This window comes from Meles meles, chromosome 15, assembly GCF_922984935.1.
Source record: "Meles meles chromosome 15, mMelMel3.1 paternal haplotype, whole genome shotgun sequence".
NCBI classification, from domain to species: domain Eukaryota; kingdom Metazoa; phylum Chordata; class Mammalia; order Carnivora; family Mustelidae; genus Meles; species Meles meles.
This window is the reverse complement of record NC_060080.1, coordinates 25971302-25990110: the sequence shown is the minus strand read 5'-3', so window position 1 is coordinate 25990110 and position 18809 is coordinate 25971302. Positions and strand designations below refer to the sequence as shown.

The 18809-nt window shown below is 35.5% G+C and overlaps 1 protein-coding gene across 13 annotated transcripts in view; it reads right to left on the bottom strand.

The window, feature by feature from the left end:
- The window catches only part of BIRC6 (baculoviral IAP repeat containing 6), a 235501-nt gene that overhangs the window by 171452 nt on the left and 45240 nt on the right, over positions 1 to 18809 (bottom strand). For all 13 annotated transcript variants that reach the window (XR_006815144.1, XM_045979750.1, XM_045979752.1 and 10 more), the window contains exons 6-10: positions 17083 to 17165; positions 13247 to 13469; positions 13007 to 13167; positions 8249 to 8307; positions 1878 to 3272 (exon numbers count right to left, since the gene is read on the bottom strand). Coding sequence is in view for 12 of the 13 variants with exons in the window: in XM_045979750.1 (XP_045835706.1) it covers positions 1878 to 3272; positions 8249 to 8307; positions 13007 to 13167; positions 13247 to 13469; positions 17083 to 17165 (1921 nt within the window). In the remaining variant the exon portion in view is untranslated. The remainder of the gene's footprint in view (positions 1 to 1877; positions 3273 to 8248; positions 8308 to 13006; positions 13168 to 13246; positions 13470 to 17082; positions 17166 to 18809) is intronic.

The following is an 18809-nucleotide window of genomic DNA, read 5'->3' as shown; positions in this document are numbered from 1 at the left end:
TAGGGGATAATTTTCAAAGTGCTTAACTTCTCGGGCTTTTTCTTGTCCTTTGATCCATCTGGATAAATTCCTTATCTAGGAAAAGTTCCTAGAACTTTTCTTCTGTTGTCCAAACTCCAAGAATACATTCATCTATTTAAATACTACTTCTCTAACTCACAAAAGCATATCTCATCAAACAATTAAAACCATTAACCCCTGACTGTACTTCTGGAAAACACTGGTATCTTAAACAGATGTACCCTGGGGCTAGGTCACTCAAGTTCCAAATATACCTCCATTCTGGATGGCCTATGGCATATTAAACTGTTTTCGTTTTTTAAATCTTTCACATTAAAGCATTCTTTAAAATTCAATGTATGAGACTTCTTTTTTCTTTTTCTAAGGGGGTTCCATTACTTTTTTTTTTTTTTAAGCATGGGCTTGAACTCATGACCCTGAAATCAAGACCAGAGCTAAGACCAAGTCAGAGGCTTAACCAACTGAACCACCCAGGTTCCCCTGCAAGTCTTATGCTTCTGTTACATTCTGGCAGTATAAAGTAATTTATGCACCCTGATGACAGATGCCCAGGTATGAATGCTGACTCTGTCATTCATTAGCTCTGTGACTTAGGCAAGTTACTTAACCTCTCCTTCCCTCAGTTTCCTTATCTATAAAATGAACACAATAATAGTATACACCTCATAAAGCTGGCATGATGACTAAAAGAACTATGAGAACTGAAGCTCTCACAACAGTGAACAGGCACATACATGATCGAAAACTTCAAAATCGTCCTTCACACCACATAGTATTTTAATTGTTTTTCTAAACTTTCTCAACTCTAAATCAAAGTTTAAGTAGCCTGAAGTTATTCTGCATTGCTCATTTTTAAATTTTAATTAAATTAATTTTAAATTAATTTTCAATTTGGGTTTTGATGTTATTTGAAGATGCTTCTTCCCCTTATTTCACTAGATGTATTCCAAAGAAGGCCATCTGACCACTACATTCACCACTACCCTTCCTGGCCAAACTCTTGCAATTTTAAAGTGAGGAAAAACTTGGGTTAATTACTCCCAAGAACCACAAATGAGATGTATGACTCTCCTCACACGCAGTTCTTCTCCTAACCAGTGGCTATAGTTACCTGGGCTTCAAATATCTCCCGGCCCTAAACTCCTACTAAACTATCAATAAGACTATTCCTTTTGCCTGACATTGTCAGTAACCCTTTTCAAAAACTGCTTTATTTTTCCAACTTAAAATATATAATAAGAAAAGTAGAGGAAAAAAATGCACACCATGTGTTACTCTGTATGGGGCCTCAGATGCTGCAAAGCTGATTCAACCATTAGCCAAAGGTCAGGAGTAAATCAGACAAAAAATTTTATTTGGTAAAACTAACAATCATTCGCTAAATAATTTTCTTTCAGGAGGAAGTAATGATCAGTATATATACTCTGTGCCCAAAATGTTACATACATTATTTCATTTCATTCTAAGAAGCCTGGTAACAGGCCTTCTTATCCTCGTCTATAAATAAACAAAGGTTTACTGAGTTTAAAGTAACTTGCCCAAGGCCATAAATTTGAGCAGATGCAGAGTCAGGACTCACAGAAACAACAGCAGGTTATTTTCTTGAGGTTAAAGCAGAGAAGATACTTTCTGAGAGACTTATTAACTTATTTACAATTAGAATCCTTACCTAGGGCAGTAGAAAAAAGTTTTAAAAAGTTAAAACAGCAGAAAGATTTACCGCTTCATTATAAAAAAAAATAAATTTCTCTCCATCTATATGGATCTAAAATTCATACTAGGTATGCATATAAATGAATGCCATACACACTGATTTTATAAGATTGGTAGGAGACCCAAACAAAACAACAGCTTACCTTTGGTGCATGCACACAGCCTGTCTGTGCCCGAGCAGTAAATGACAGAAACAAATGTGTCCTGTTCCTCAGTGCCCTCCTTTTTGGGAGGTTCCACTTTGGCCAAAATTTCAAAGTTTGAAAGATCTAATATTTTTACATATCCTCCCTGAGTGGTTATTACCAGGTGTCCAAGAGTAGAAATATCAGCCTTTTTTTCTCTTTCAATGCCATTCTTTGAGGTTAACGGCATTTCCTCAACAGGCTCCTCACAGTCATCTTCCCGATTATCCAATATATCTGGTGGAAGCAAAATGAGCGAGGTAATTGTGTCCTGGGGGTCTTTTATATGTTGGATTTTTATTGGCTCCTCTTCTAAAGTCACTATCCGAGTGGCATAATTCATTTTATAAAGTATTAAATATCCACCACTAACATTCCTCTGCTCAGGCTGAATTATCAAAGGAGTTTGTACATCTGCTGGTGATTCATGTTGGATTACACTAATATTCGCACCATTCACTACAGCAAGATTTGATTCCAGCTCACCTTTCCGTCTATTACATAGTGCAGAGTTTAATTTATTTAAATTATTCAAGGCCTCTACTTGATTTATTGCACTCAAGGATTCAACAGGGCATGTCCGCAGTCCTACCAACAAATGAATTCCATCAGCACAAGGAGTTAGGGAGTCTATACAAAGATTCTCCTCCTCTGCAAACTTTGGCAGCCTTAAGCACTGAACCAAAGTCCCAGGCTTGGGAAACACAGAGTTCCACTTCTCAGAATCTGGAGAGGTAAGGTTGGCCGCTGCGTCTGCAAATTGCTGAATGTAAGTCACAGGAGGATCCTGCAACAACAACTGCTCCTGACTGTCCAGCTCCATTTCAATGATCTGGGGAACTGTGAAACCATCATCATGCAAACTTTTGCTCATTATATTGTTCATCTGTGAAAATATTTTTCCTGCTTTCTCATCAGATTCCTTGATGCTATAAAGAAGCAAAATAGGTAAAGTCCTCCTTACCAGAGGAGAATTTAATTCTGAGTTAGTGCAGGATTCATTGTCAGTTGACCCTTGTTCTGATATACTTTCACCCTGAGTTCTGCTTAAACCATCCAGTGACCTGTGAGAATTACTACTAATGGGTGAGGTAGCAGGAGATTTATATGTTAATAAACCTCCCGCTAATAAACATGGAAAGGGAATGTTGTGTTGTTCCTGGTGCTTTTCCTTTGTCTTTTCACTCTTGGAGTTGGTTAAGCAAGGATTTGCCCCAAGTTCTTCAAGATCCTTAACAGTGTCTTCCAGCACATTTGCCACAATCTCCCACTGAAGTTTCTCAGGCTGCTGCAGAATGCTGAGTGCTGTTATATCAAGGCTCACTTCCATGGCTTCCTTCTGGGACGTATGCCCTTTGAAAAGGAACAATATTCATTAGAATTGGCCTCGAGATTGGCAAGTCACAAATCTTTAGCATAATGCTTTCGTTAATTTTCTTTTCTTACTCATCCAACCAGTTAGTGCATTATAATTACATCAGTGGAAGAATTTAAAGTATTTTAAAGGGAAGTTAATGAAATCTAAGATAAATCTACTCAGAAAAACCACTGAAGTATTCAAGAGAGTCAAAATCATTTCATTTCAGAATATATTCTCCTGGAACTTTATGAGCAACGCACCCCCACCCTTTTAAATTTATGCGATGAATTAAAGAATGAAGACATTATTAGTATAAAATAACAGGATTTCTGTTCTTCCATTCTAAACCAAAAAACACTCAATACCATTAAAACTGTCACTTAACGCACTTTATTGAATATCCATGAAACATGATTATAGTGTCAGTTTCCTACCTTACACCATTTAGAAGTAGTCATAGCATGCTCTCCTCTCTCCTACCCCACCATACTAATTATCAGTTGATTATCATAGTACACAATGTAATCTTAACCTCTTAGAAAAAAATAACCAGGAAGGAAAAATACCCAAAATTTGCTATTTTAAAGTGAAGCAGAAAGTGTCTTCTGCATTACCTGCTAATTTATAGCTCATTTAAAAGTGAACTATATTTACCCCTTAAAGACCTTCTCTCCATTGTGTGCTGTCCCCTTACAAAGAGTACAAAAGTCATTTCTCAGTCTCAACGCTTGAAACATGCTGTCTGTCTACACAAAACCCTGCAACAGATGTCACTCAACCCCTAAGCCAAGTACAATCTCTTGATATTGAACTCAAAGTCTGAACCGATTTGTGTCTTTCTCAATAGCAATAAATCCTATCAGTCAGCAACATTATTAGCAACAATAATGTCTAAGTATTTCTTATGAAAAAAAAAAAAAAAGAACATTGGAATTGACTTTATGGTTTAGGTAAGAAAAATATAGAAGAGTAAAGGAAATAAATATAAGTCGACAATTGCATGAAAGTTTGAAAGGTGCCCAAGTAACATAAAACTGAGATTCATGGAACGTCATACACGTAACATGTACTGAAAGTTCTATTCCCACCATTTATGTTAACTATTTCATTAACTATTTCTTTAAAATGCTCACTGACAGCCTTACTAGAATTTCCCATTTTTTGAGGATAGTCTTCTCACTTGATATAATGTCGCTATTATGACCTAAAACTGAAACCATTTCTAGTTAAATGGAAGAACACTGTAATTATACACTCAACAGTTTAATCATTTAATGAAGCTGTTCATTTATGCAACCACTAATCTGGCTACGTTCACATGCAGTCTGTCTGTGCTGCCATGAAATAGTTATATATATATTAACTCTACTAATTTAGAATTGAAATTAAAAGCTGACAATAAGATTTTGATAGCATGTAGTACACTGTAATAAATCTTGAAGATGCTCAACTGTTTACTGGACTAAACTGACACTTCTATAAATGATTTTCTTAATGATTTTTTAAAAGTTATGGTCAAAAGTTGCCAGGAAAAAGCCATTTTAGTTTACTCATACAGAGAAAGAGAGATAAAAACAAAATAACCATAAATTACATATATTAACACACATTTAAGAAATGTTCAAAGTAAAAAGCATAGGAAGTGGGACTATTCATTAAGAAGGGCAGCACGACAAGTGGCATTATTCCTCTGCTTCTTCCCAAACATTTAAGTAATATCTAAGAAACAGCCCATGTACGTTCTACTTTAGACAACTGACAAAGCACAATGAAAACTGTCAAATACTGCAGTAAGAAATCTGTTATCTCAGAATTTCTCAAACCTACTGGACTACAAAACAAGTTTTTACATAATATAGCTACAAACAGACTGCAATACAATATTCCCCAGATAATCATTTTGGGAAATCCTTCTCTCCTCTACTTGCTTGGGTAGTGTCAGCCAACTGTTCTCTCAGGCAAACTTTCTGAGGTAAGCAAACAGGTTTTGTTTCTGGTTTTTTTTTTTAAGATTTTTTATTTTATTTATTTGAGAGAGAATGAGTGAGAGAGAGCATGAGAGAGGAGAAGGTCAGAGGGAGAAGCAGACTCCCCAAGGAGCTGGGAGCCCGATGCAGGACTCGATCCTGGAAGTCCGGGATCATGACCTGAGCCGAAGGCAGTTGCTCAACCAACTGAGCCACCCAGGCGCCCACAAATAGGTTTTAAAAGCACTTTTCAAAAACTAAGAATTTCAATTTGAACCACTCTTCTCTCTCCTGCCATTCTTCCCACTCTTCACAAGAAGCAAATGCATCCTTAATTCAGTTATCTGACCCCAAAACCAATCTTCTCTCTCTGACATCATTTCTTTTCTTTTTTCTTTTTTTTTTTTAAGATTTTATTTACTTATTTACTTATTTGACAGAGAGCGAGCGAGGGAGAAGGAACACAAGGGGGAGTGGGAGAGGGTGAAGCAGGCTTCCCACCGAACAGGGAGCCTGACGTGGGGCTCGACCCCAAAATCCTGGGATCATGACCTGAGCCAAAGGCAGACACCCAAAGACTGAGCCACGCAGGCGCTCTAGAAACTTTCAGAAGCCATAAAGTTTAAATGAAAAACAAGTAAAAATTTCTTAGTTAAGAAATACATTCCCTAATTCTTCAGACTGTGTCACATTCACTTTGATGGGAATCACCTAGAGTTGGTAAATGTAAATTCTGAAATACCATCTATAACTTATTTTAGATGCTTCAGGAAAGGAACACATCTCCCATTCATATCATGAGCCTCCGTTAACTCACCAATAACCTACCAATATAACAGAATTAACTTAGAAGATATAGTAGTCCCCCACTTTATAGGCAGGGATATCCAAGAACCCCAGTGGACACTGAAACTGCACAAAGTACAAAACTCTGTATGTACTATGTTTTATTTGTATACATATATATGATAAAGTTTAATTTACAAATTAGACACAGTAAGAGATTAATAGCAATATCTAATAATAAAATAGAATAATTATAATAATATACTGTAATAAAAGTATAAAAGTTATATCAATGTGTTTTCTCTCCCAAAATACCTTACTATACTGTACTCACTCTTCTTGTGATGATGTGAGATAAAATGCCTACGTGATGAGATGGAGTGGGGTAAACGACACAGGTATCATGTCCTAGCATTATGCTACTATGGACCTTCTGACCATACCATGCCAAAGGAAAGTTATCTGCTCAGGGCAACAGTTGACCAAAGGTAACTGAAAAATTGTGGAAAGCGAAACTGCAAGTGAGGTAGACTACTATACATATTTTACTACAAATGGGACTACTTATAAATCCTAAAAGGAGGGAATTAACAATTTTTAATCAGGAGATTGTTTTTCTTTCCATACCTACCTTTTAATACTACATAAGGACAAACACCCCAACCCTAAATGAGGTATCACAGAAAAAGCCAACAACAATACATGGTGACTTTCTAGATACTGGAGAGTGAGATAAATTGGACTATAGTATCTAAAGGAAGTGAAAAATCAACTAAGCATAGATGAAAAAGATAAAAGAAGAAAAGGGATAAAGAAACAGACCAAAGACAGATATTATAATTACAAAAATACCTACTGAGATCATTGGACCCAGAGAAAAGAGCAAAGCTATAGCATACAAAGGAAAGGTATGGTTAGAATCAAAAACAGAACAGCATAAAGGAAGACTTAGTTCAAACACTTCACTTTACAGAGGAAAAACTGAGGCCCAGAGAGTTTAAATGACTTGACAAGACCAAAGAGTGAATTAGCAGAAGAATTCAAGCTCTAAACAGGTCTTCAAGTAACCTGTGACCAGTTTATTATTCTTTCCCCGACTAAGAAAATGCAATTGTAGCCCTTATCCGTTTTTGCAAAAAGACAACAAAATGGGAAAGGAGCATTATCTTCATCAGACTAATTTTTTTTAATGAATCTGTTCTTTATTTTTCTAGAGCTAATTATACATTTGTAAATTATTCATATTTTCCTACTTTAAAATTTTTTTATTGTTAAAAACTACTTCAAAATACCACTAAGGTTTGATCCCGAATCAGTCTAGTGTTGTCTGGGGGCTTTAAAAAAATTTCATGACAATTTAGAAGTTAGAGAGCACTTGCTATTCTATACTCAATTCAATTTTTGACAACTGTACTATACAAAGCTGGGTCTCTTCCCCCAGAGATTTAACAAGTTAGGTATGTCCTCAGTTCCTGAAATAGGACATTACAGAACAGCCACAATTTAATAACAGTCACTTTTTAAAAATACTGGCTACTTCCCAGGTACGATGCTTTACATATTTTTATCTTAATGAGTTGCCAAAACTCTAATTAATAGATGCTAACATAGCTCTTTTATGTATTGGGAAAAGTATTCAGCCTATAATAAATGATAAGAATTTGAATTCGGATATGGAAAAACTATTCTGAGAGGTACTATTAGCCTTGCCTATTATATAACTACATTAAAATTTGAAGCACACGCTTTCACCTTAATATTTCATAAGACAATGAGTAAGGCAGCACTTACTTGATGGCTTAATGTCTACGATTTTATACTTTAAAATTTATTCTCTCTTTCCCCATTTTATTTTGGGAATAAAGAACCTTAATTTCAATACTACTTTTATTTAACAACAGAATAAATTATGCAAATAAACTAACACATTCTAAAGAGCTTAATGTCTATTCCTTGACATCTGTGACAAAAATTTAGTAAAACTGTCATTTTAACTTGTTTGGCTCAAATACGTACCATTTAAAATTTAAGTTTGGGACTCTACATATACTAATTCAGGATCTCTAAAGTTTAACATTTGAGTTTTCTCTGTATATTAGTGAAAATGTAGAGTCTGCATTAACTAAGAAATTTAGAATTAAGTAGTATTTAGCTCTTCCTATGACTATATAAATGCAAGGATTTAAACAATAGATTATCTGACATTTTTAACATACCTGTCACAGAATCTGATCTGGAATGCTCTTCACTGTCTGAATCCTCCAGTAAATCATCACTTAAAGACAAAGAAAAAATTATTTGAATTTCAAAAAAAGGTATACATATTATGAGACAAAGAACAAAGTTGCAACAACCAATGCTCTCCATTCCAAATGTAAGTATCATACAAAACTATTAAAACTCACTACAATGACATGTAAATAGTCTGAGACATAACTGATTAACAATGCTGGTATTGGATTACCTTAAAATCATGAAATAAGTGTCTGAAACAGAATGTGGAAACCTCTAAGAATCTGTAATAAAATCTGTAGGGATTTGAAGACTGTTAAGGTATGACTGGGAACAGTCAATTAAACAAACAGATAAAAGAGTGAGCCAGCTAATAAAATCAAGTACAAGCTTCAGGTAGTAAAGTTTTAATAATTATTATATTACTGAATTCTGGAAAGTTGTCCTAAAACCAAATAAAGAGCTATCTAAGTGTGTGTTTATGTACACGTACTCGCTTCTCACACACACACATACACAGACACCCACATGCATTTCATTTTTATTCTGTGTTTGGTTTCTTTGTTTTGGGAGGGGTAATAACAACTCCCTAATAAGCAGGGAAACTAATATAACTCAGTAGTTAGGGTTTAAGAAGAGAGGAGGTCCCTCATTTACTCTCTACTCAGATAGTAAAAGACATTGCCAGCCTCCCTCTTTGCATCCATCTTTATCCTTACTATCATCTGTTAGCAAACAAGAAAAAAATTTAATAAAAGATCACTCTAGTACAGTATGAGACTGTCTGTACTCTAACAAACAGCCTTTCTGTGGCAGTTCTAAAATTCTGATGACCTCAAATAAAAAAATTAAAAGAAGCATTTTGAAGGAAAGAAAATATTAACTCTCCCTCTTTGAAACAATATACTTCACTTACAACTGAAATAACCAGGCACTTCAGTAATTTTAAATGAAATACGAGTTAGTAATCTGTTTAAAAAAAAAAGTTTGAAATAAGGGGCAGGGACAGGGACAGGGCTCAGTTAGACGTTTCTGACAAATTTCTACATTTTAAATTTTTCAAGTGGAAATAACTGTCCATAAAACAATCCTGTGCTATAATTTAAATAACAAAAAATGTGCAAAAGTTCAAGATCAGCTGTTAATTAGCCTTGAGCTATTTAAATACTAATTGGCTGATTTCAGAGAATTAATAAAGAAAAATAAATAAACTGGAAAAATAAACCTCAGAAGAAATATTAATCATTGGGAATTATCCAAAATAAAGAATTCCAAACCAAGCTTTCAAGTATGGAAGGGTTTTCACATAAAACAAAAAACAAAAAACAAAGTATTACATAGCTATCAGGAAAAAAGATGAAATAAAGTAGCTGTATGTTTTATTTTTTATTTATTTTATTTTTATTTATTTATTTGAGTAGGCATCACACACATCCAATGTAGAGCCCAACACAGGGCTTGAACTCATGACCCTGAGATCAAAACCTGAGCTGAGATCAAGAGTTGGATACTTAACTGACTGAGCCACCCAGGTGCCCCAAGTAGTTGTATATTTTAAGAAGGTATTCAAAGTGTCTTGACATGAAATTACAAATAATGTTACAAAGCCTTGCCAGATAATCATCTTAACTGGCAAAAAAAACAAAACAAAACCAAAAAAAAGCTCTTTCTAAAGCTTTTCGAAATACAATCTTTTCTTTAAAATATTATGTGATAGAAAAATTCTCATACCATTACATAATAAAATCGTATGAGTAAAACGGTCGAACTGTACACTGAGGGTAAATTTTATGATCTGTCTACTTTAATAAAATGAATATGGGTTAAAAACAAATAAATATATATTAAAAATTTTATATATATAAATGTTAACATAACTGGATGATGTGACTATGGGTTCTCTGTTTCTTCAAGTTACTTCTCCACATTGTCTAATTTTTCTGTGTTAAGCACGCATTAGGTTTATAACAGACATTGGATTCACTAAAGCCTTTTACATGTGCAAAACCTTTTGCAGAGTAACAAACATGCAAAATAAATAAGACATTATGACTAAGTTTTAAACAGTTAGTTATGATTATCTATTTTTGAAAACTGAAGATACTAGTATCACATGGATACCTTAGCTTTGATATATCAATACTATATACACAACTTCAAAGTTAAATGCAGGAAATTTTTACCAATTTAAAAAATATAACATACAAAATGAGACAAAAATGTTAATTCATTTAATTTAAACATGTTCCCAAATAAATAATCTGCCTTCTCAAATATTCTTCCCTGAATAAATTTCAGCACAAAGACAAATGTTGCCTTTCCAGTAGAAATGGTCAAAAACAATCCATAAGCAAACTACACTGCTAATTAAGCTTCCTGGCTAAGTTTTAACTTGTTCAATTAACATATTATTCTTTGAGCTAATGAAACTCACACAGTGTATTTTAAAATAAATACACTGTATCTTGTGCCACAAAATCAGTATTAGTCTGGTTCTGTATATTCAATACCAATGCAACGGAAATCCTGCTACCTTTGGGGGAAGGGAAAGCTGGAGGAGACTGAGTTTAGAGAGGAAGTTCCACCTCTACAGCTTCCTCCTACCACCCCAACCTAAGAGTACTCTTTCTGTATGAATCACTTCACTTTCTCAGAAGAAAAGGGTCCTTCTACCCTAGAAAGACTACCTCGTAGAAGCACACAGAGATCTGTATCTCAACTCCAGCACATTACCCCAACATAGTACCTGTCCACCGGAGATACTGGGTGTTTACTGAAAATGTACATTTTACCCGTGTGTGTGTGTGTGTGTGTGTGTGTGTGTGTGTGTGTATGCTTGCATGTGTGGAGATACTGGGTGTTTACTGAAAATGTACATTTTACCCGTGTGTGTGTGTGTGTGTGTGTGTGTGTGTATGCTTGCATGTGTGTAATCTTAAAAAGTATGTCTTGATTCAATTTTTAATCCCCAAATTACAAAACTCCAAGACAAACGTTCTAATTAAAAACAGTGTTCAGGGGCCCCTGGATGGCGCAGTCCATGAAGCACCAACTCTTGGTTTCAACTCAGGTTGTGATTTCAGGGTGGCTCCACACTCAGCACAGAGTCCACTTCTGATTCTCTCTACCTCTCCCTCTATCCCTCCCGTTTGTGCTCTCTCTCTAAAATAAGTAAATCTTCAAAAAAAAAAATTAGTGTTCAGAAGTACATACCAATTTCATTATCTTCTATTAATTTTCCACTAACTTTTAAGAAAATCACAGAGCTCAAGCACACTTACTTTCTAGTCCTATTAACCAATGCGGTCAATACTCAGAAACAGGCCACCTGCTTTTCCATCAAGCTGGGGATTTATTCACAGGATTTATAATAACTGAGAAGAGCCATGAAGCTTTAATTCAGTCTGTTTCAGAGCTCAGCCACATTTACCTACCCATAATTTATATTTACCTACCCATAATTTATACGTATCATTACCAAGAAAGACTAGACAGAGGTAACCTTCCCAACTAATATACTGTGAATTTTCCATTAATTCCATTAATGAAACAATTTGCACTAATAAAGTTTTACATTAGTTCTTAATGAAAGTACATGTCACCAAACGGACTGTGAAGTAAAATACTGTTAAATCACTGACTGTGGTCTAACGTCTATCACACATCATTAACATAAGAAGCCCCTGCAAGTGAAATGACAGACTGCCTCAGCATGAGGACATCTGATCACAGTTATAAGCTCCATTTCACACTGCTACCTTGAGAATCTTAAAAGGGAGTAGCTTCTACTGCTTAAGACAAGGTGAGTGGTTTTTGGAACCCTTCATTCTGTCTCCTTGAGAATACTGCATATGTTGCCCTTATAATCCTAGCCCAGTTTAGAGTTAACAACTGTAGTGTCTTGGGAAATGAGTGGGTAAATTAAAATAATACTCTGACTCTCCAGCCACCACATAGATCAAATACAGCTACAGAAATCAAGATTGTCAGAAAAGCTGAATGGAAGAGAATCCAACACACAACAACTTTACCAAAATGTCTGCACAGCAATAATTATCACGCCTCAACTCATGGCTCACTACTGATAAATTGCTTTAAATAACAGGTCATCTTGCCTAGCCACAGGTTATTTCACTATTCATTAACACTTCTACAATTTGAGATGCTAATGAACACAAGTGGAAACCAAAATCATTTGGTTCAACTGCCCTAGGAAAAGATTTGGAAGGTAAAATAACAAGTTTAATCCAAGGATTTTGTTTCATTGTTTAGACTTTACTCTACAGTGCAGCAATTGTTTCCAATTGGCATAGACTGAGACAGAAAATAAAGTACATTTTACAGACAATGGCATTTCTTTTTTTTTTTTATTAAAGATTTTATTTATTTATTTGACAGAGAGAGAGCACAAGTAGACAGAGAGGCAGGCAGAGAGAGAGAGGAAAGCAGGCTCCCTGCTGAGCAGAGAGCCTGATGCGGGACTCGATCCCAGGACCCTGAGATCATGACCTGAGCCGAAGGCAGCGGCTTAACCCACTGAGCCACCCAGGCGCCCCGACAATGGCATTTCTGAAAGAAAATTTTTCTCAAGAATCACACAGCTCTTCCAGATTTTATAACTAACGTTTGTTCTCTACTCTCTTGAACTAATAATTTTTTTCTGCCCCTTTAATTCGAATTAAGAGAATATAAATTCAGGAAAACACTAACTTTTATAAATGCCACTAAAAAAATTCACATACCTATCTCCTTCCAATTTTGGTATGTCTGAGCAGCTAGAGGAGTCTTCCAACCACGCCAAAGTTGGTCTCCTTGATTCAACTGCCGAGCTTGGTTCTCCAGACAGAATAAGCTGTTGTACAATTGCTGGGTCATATGCATTAATTTCAAACTTCAAGTGCACCTAAATGAATGACAAGCCTAAGTTTAAGACTGATTTTTTTCCTCAATGACTAATCTGTTACTTCATAATTGAAACATACCTTCATAAGTTTGGAAACATCCCATATGCAGATCTTTCCTCGTTTTGTTGCAGCAGCTAGAAAATGAGGGCAGCTCCCCGAGCCAAAGCAAGCTATTCTGTCAGTTCCATCCGTACAGGGAAACTGTGCAGGACTTGTTGCGAGAGTGACGGACAATGGCACATTCTGTGTGTGCTCACCTTTCACAAACGGGCAGTTTGGAGAGTGTCTCTCGTGTTCAGACCTTTACATAGATGAAGGAAGGAAAAGTTTACTGAACAACAAAGCTGTCAAGTCGGTGACTTAAAAACAGAACTCTCAGATCATCTTTTCTTTTTTAAAAAACAACTGAAGTATGCTTTATTAAAAAGACTCAAATGCCACATTATTCAATCTTATCAAGATCACTCTAACATATCCAACCACGTACTGTAGCAGCAGATTTTATTCCCTTTAATGGATTACACATAAAATCAGTCTCTGACGAAACAGAAATGCTATAGTATAATTTATACTATATTCACATATTGATTAAATTGTGTAAAGTCTGGTATTTCCTCACACATTTCAAAGGTCTCCATAAAGGTACAGCATGGTGACAAAAGGTAACAATATTCTATTATACACCTGAAATTTGAGAAGAGGATGTATCCTAAATTAGATAAACACAGACACACACACAAGATGGTAACTGTGTAGTGGTGATGGATATATTCATTAGCTTGATTGTGGCAGTCTTTTATATATACCAAAACATCAAGTTGTACATCTTAAATATATACAATTTTTACATGTCAAAGATACCTCTATACAGCTATTTTTTAAGTTACATATAATTATATGCCTATCTATATTTATCAGTGGCCATAACTGTAAATGACATATAGTAAAAACTCAATAAATGTCACATCACAAAGAACTTTTTAGTAAAGATCTGAAAGCAAAAAGATCTACAGAGTATGGATAAAATGACTATACTATACTATACTAGTATACTTGTTCTATACCAAGAACAAGAAATACATCTTATACATGCACTACAGGATCAGAGCAGATAATTTCAAAGCAAAATATCTTTCCAAAGAAACACAGAAAGATAATATTCATGGACTATACATTATTTCTTTCACATAAATGCTTAATGAGCAAAAAGAAATGTTAAATTTGTTTACGTAGAAAATCCTAACATGTTTAATAGAAATACAACACTAGGAATTCTCAAGACTAGTAGAACGACTCTAAAAATCTCAAATATTGAAAGCAGGATCAACTTTAACACTTAAAAATTATCTGAAATGTCAGGATGCTGCTACCAAAAAAAGAATTTCCATGGCAAAGAAGAGACAACTATACTTACAAAATATGCCATTCCTTAGGACATGTATGTTTCTTTTTACAAAGCACCTACAACTTACCTATAACCAAATATAAGCTCTGGACAATCTTGCAATATGCAAATGTCTTAAATAATTGTTTTTACAGGACATCCCCAAGCACATATTTTGACTGGATTCCCTCCCAACTAAGTCCTAGGGTATATTCCTCTTTCCTTTTTTCTTCCCTGAGTTTTAACTTTTTAATTAAAATATTATTTATACAAGTGACATATAACTATATAAAATAAAGCTAAATACACTCAATTATAAAGAGTAATCTCTTTTCCACCTCTAAATAACCACTTTTATGAATTTAAGTGGTAAACTTATAAAATATTTTGTAAGTTTTCATATACCCGTACATAAAGATTTTTTCATTTTAAATAAAAGTACTACTGTATGAATCATCCTACAACAAACTTCTTGACACAATAACATAACTCAAAGTTATTGACGGTGAATAATAGCAAACTACTGATTCTTTTTCATTGTTGGATAATAGATTATATGAGCATACCACATTTTATTTGGCTAGTCTATCCTGACAAACATTTAAGATGATTCCAGTTTTTCACTGCAGTTAACCATCCAAGTTATGCCTCTTTGCATATAAGAGGAATTAATTCTCTCAGGTAAATAAGTAGAAGAGGAATTGCCAGATAATAGGACATGCTCATTTTATTTTTTGAAAACTTCAATCTCCCTCCAACTAGCTCTATCAACTCCCGCCATCAAAATGACAATCCCATTGTCTATTTGCAAGTCCTCCTTCCACCACCCACCCCGCCCCATACAGATTTACAAGGTGCCTAGGCTCAGCTTCCCAACTCTTCAATCCTGTTCCCTCTTACCATTTAGAATGATGTCCTCAAGCCCTCAGAGCTGCTACCAATTGCTTAAATTTGAGGAATCCTGAATCCTGGGGCAAGAAGAGATAGAATCCTTGATTCCCTGACTATGTCAAGAAAAGACAGGTTTTGGGGCGCCTGGGTGGCTCAGTGGGTTAAAGCCTGTGTCTTCAGCTCAGGTCATGATCCCAAGGTGCTGGGATAGAGCCCCACATCAGGCTCTCTGCTCAGCAGGGAGCCTGCTTCCCCATCTCTCTCTCTGCCTGCCTCTCTGCCTACTTGTGATCTCTGTCAAATAAATAAATAAAATCTTTGGAAAAAAAAAAAAAAAGAAAAGACAGGTTTTGACAGCGCAAGCTGAATATTTGAGTCAATTTCCTCCCCCCAAAATATTTATGAATAAAGTTACATTTTATAATGTAGAATCCTGGTAAAACTTTTCAGGGATGGGTGAAATAACTAAGGATCAGTCCAAGAAACTAAAAAATACATGTTAAATGGTTTCTATATATATAAATAGTTTCTAGGGGAAAAGACAGAGTTCCAAACGGAACCTTAACCTACACCGAAAACTGCACATGTTCAACTCTCAGTCCACAGATAGACGCAACTTCAATTTTTCATACAGTAAACCCCACTGCAAGCTGGAATCCGTATGTATACTCCGATAGGCTTTAGCTAGTTCACACCATACATATCAGCTGATTAACATTCAGAAACCTCAAAACTAATTTTACTACAAATCCTGGTTCCATCACTAATCAGCCATATGCCCTTTGGCCAATTTTATTTTCCTTATTTACAATGGGATAATAATTTCTATCCTTCCTATAAAATGAAGATAGTAATACCTAAATTGTGAGAATTAAGTCAAAAATACATAAAGTGCTTAGGATGATACCTGGTACGTAGCATTATATAACTATTTCCTCTAAATATTACTATTTCTATTTCTACTAATAAGGCCTCAGTTATTTTTTTAAAAATTAGGTTTCGGGGCACCTGGGTGGCTCAGTGGGTTGGAACCTCTGCCTTCAGCTCAGGTCATGATCTCAGGGTCCCAGCATCGAACCCCGCATCGAGTTCTCTGCTCAGCGGGGAGCCTGCTTCCCTTCCTCTCTCTCTCTCTGCCTGCCTCTTTGCCTACTTGTGATCTCTGTCAAATAAATAAAATCTTAAAAAAAAAAAAAAATTAGGTTTCGTTCTAAATGTTCACATATTAGAATTCAAAATCACCACCAAATCCTAAAATTACTTCAAAGTTAAAAACATAACTCGTAAGGCCCTGCTCCATGGATTCCCTACTGACAGGCTGCCGGTAACTGACCAAGATCACACTGCTGAAGTTAACCATGCAGTATCAACTTACTTACCATAACTGTCTGGTTCACAGCCTAATTCTGTTCTTTAGCACTTCTCCCATGTGGATTTTAGGAAGTCAAAGACCTTGACTACTATACGCCAAGTGATGTGACAGAGCAAAGACAGTGTTATCTCGTTCTTTTATGGCAAAGGCAGAAATACAGATGGAAGAAGGCAAGAATATCATTCTATCTAGATGAAAATCAGAAAATTTAGAAGCTTACTTTTAGGATGAATTTAGCCTATTACGTCCAGAAAAAGCAACACTCACCAAGGTTCATCAGTAGGTTCCCAGCAAACAAGACACACACTGCAAGTAAAACACATGGCTCTGTCGTCTCCAGATGAGGCAGGCTGCAAATTCATGACGAAGACAGTTATGGTTAATAGTAAAATACCTTTTTAATAAAAACGCTTCTAAAAACCTTCATAATCTTGGGTAAAAAAGCACACTGAGGAAAAGACAATTAGCCTATACACTGATTCCAAAAATATAGTGAATGCCCAAATGTTTTAAAAATTTACTGCTTTACTTGAAAAAGTGTGTTTTATCAAAAAATGAGCACTAAAACATGGAGGCACACAGATACTTAATCTCTAATCTTAGCATCTTCTAAATGTGTTACTGAAATGGTGGAAATACAATCTAATATACTTTATTATTAAAAACTGAATCTCAGGGGCGCCTGGGTGGCTCAGTGGGTTAAAGCCTCTGCCTTCAGCTCAGGTCATGATCCCAGGGTCTTGGGATCGAGCCCCACATCGGGCTCTCTGCTCGGCAGGGAGCCAGCTTCCTCCTCTCTCTCTGCCTGCTTCTCTGCCTGTCAAATAAATAAATAAAGTCTTTAAAAAAAAAACAAAAAACTGAATCTCATACAACTGCACATGAAAGGCCAAATAAAAAGGAAAAGCAAATTAGTGAACCTAATTCATGTAGTATTCTTTAGTCACACAGGACAAAATGTCATATATATAAAATAAAAAATCAAAATCTGAACTAAAATACACTTCTGATGACAAACATTACTATTTTTGAGGACTCACGCTACTTAGTACCTACTATTCATATAAATGTAAATTCATTTACAATTTTTAAATTAAGTATAGTCAATCCCTAACACAGGCAGAAGATTCTAGAAAATCTATGACTTGATCTCTTTACAAGGATGGAATACAATGAACAATAATCCAACAGAAAAAATACCAATGCATCACTTCACAGAGACTGTTTTAGGAAATGACACCAAACAGCAATGAAGACAAATTATCAGGAAAAATGGTCCATATTCAAACTTTAAGTTACAAAAATAATTTCAGTAATTCTAGGATTAGCCAGCCTCCAAATTAATATATCTTTATTTTCTTTTTTGAAGATTTTATTTATTTATTTAACAAAGATCACGAGTAAGCAGAGAGGCAGGCGGGGGGGGCCCCCCTCCGGGCTGAGCAGAGAGCTGATGTGGGGCTTGCGATCCCAGGCCCCTGAGATCATGACCTGAGCCGAAGGCAGAGGCTTAACCCACTGAGCCACCCAGGCACCCCCAAACTAATATATCTTTAAATGCAAATCTGACAGACCATGAACAAAACAGTCAAATATATACGAATTTCTGATTTAATTTATTTAAGATATTCCAAACACTTCAAGACAACTAAGGAATAATCACTCTTCAGATTCTTTACAATAGTTACTTCAATGTATTTCAAAGTTTAGTTGAATTCTAAAATTAAGTAAGCACGCTTTAAACTGACATGTAAGTATTAAATTGCTTAGATTCTTTAGCAGTGGTAGCCATTCTACCCCACCCAGTTTAAGCCTCCTTTAATACATAATCCCCGTCTGACGTCTTTTTTCTTAACTTCCCTCTACTTTAGCTCAGTGAAGCTCTCTCTTAATGTCCCACTCTCCTCTTTTTGTCACACGAATCCCTATACTGTACACTCTCCTCTTTTCCTACATAAATCTCTTTTCCTTGACTAATCATTCCCCTTTCTGTG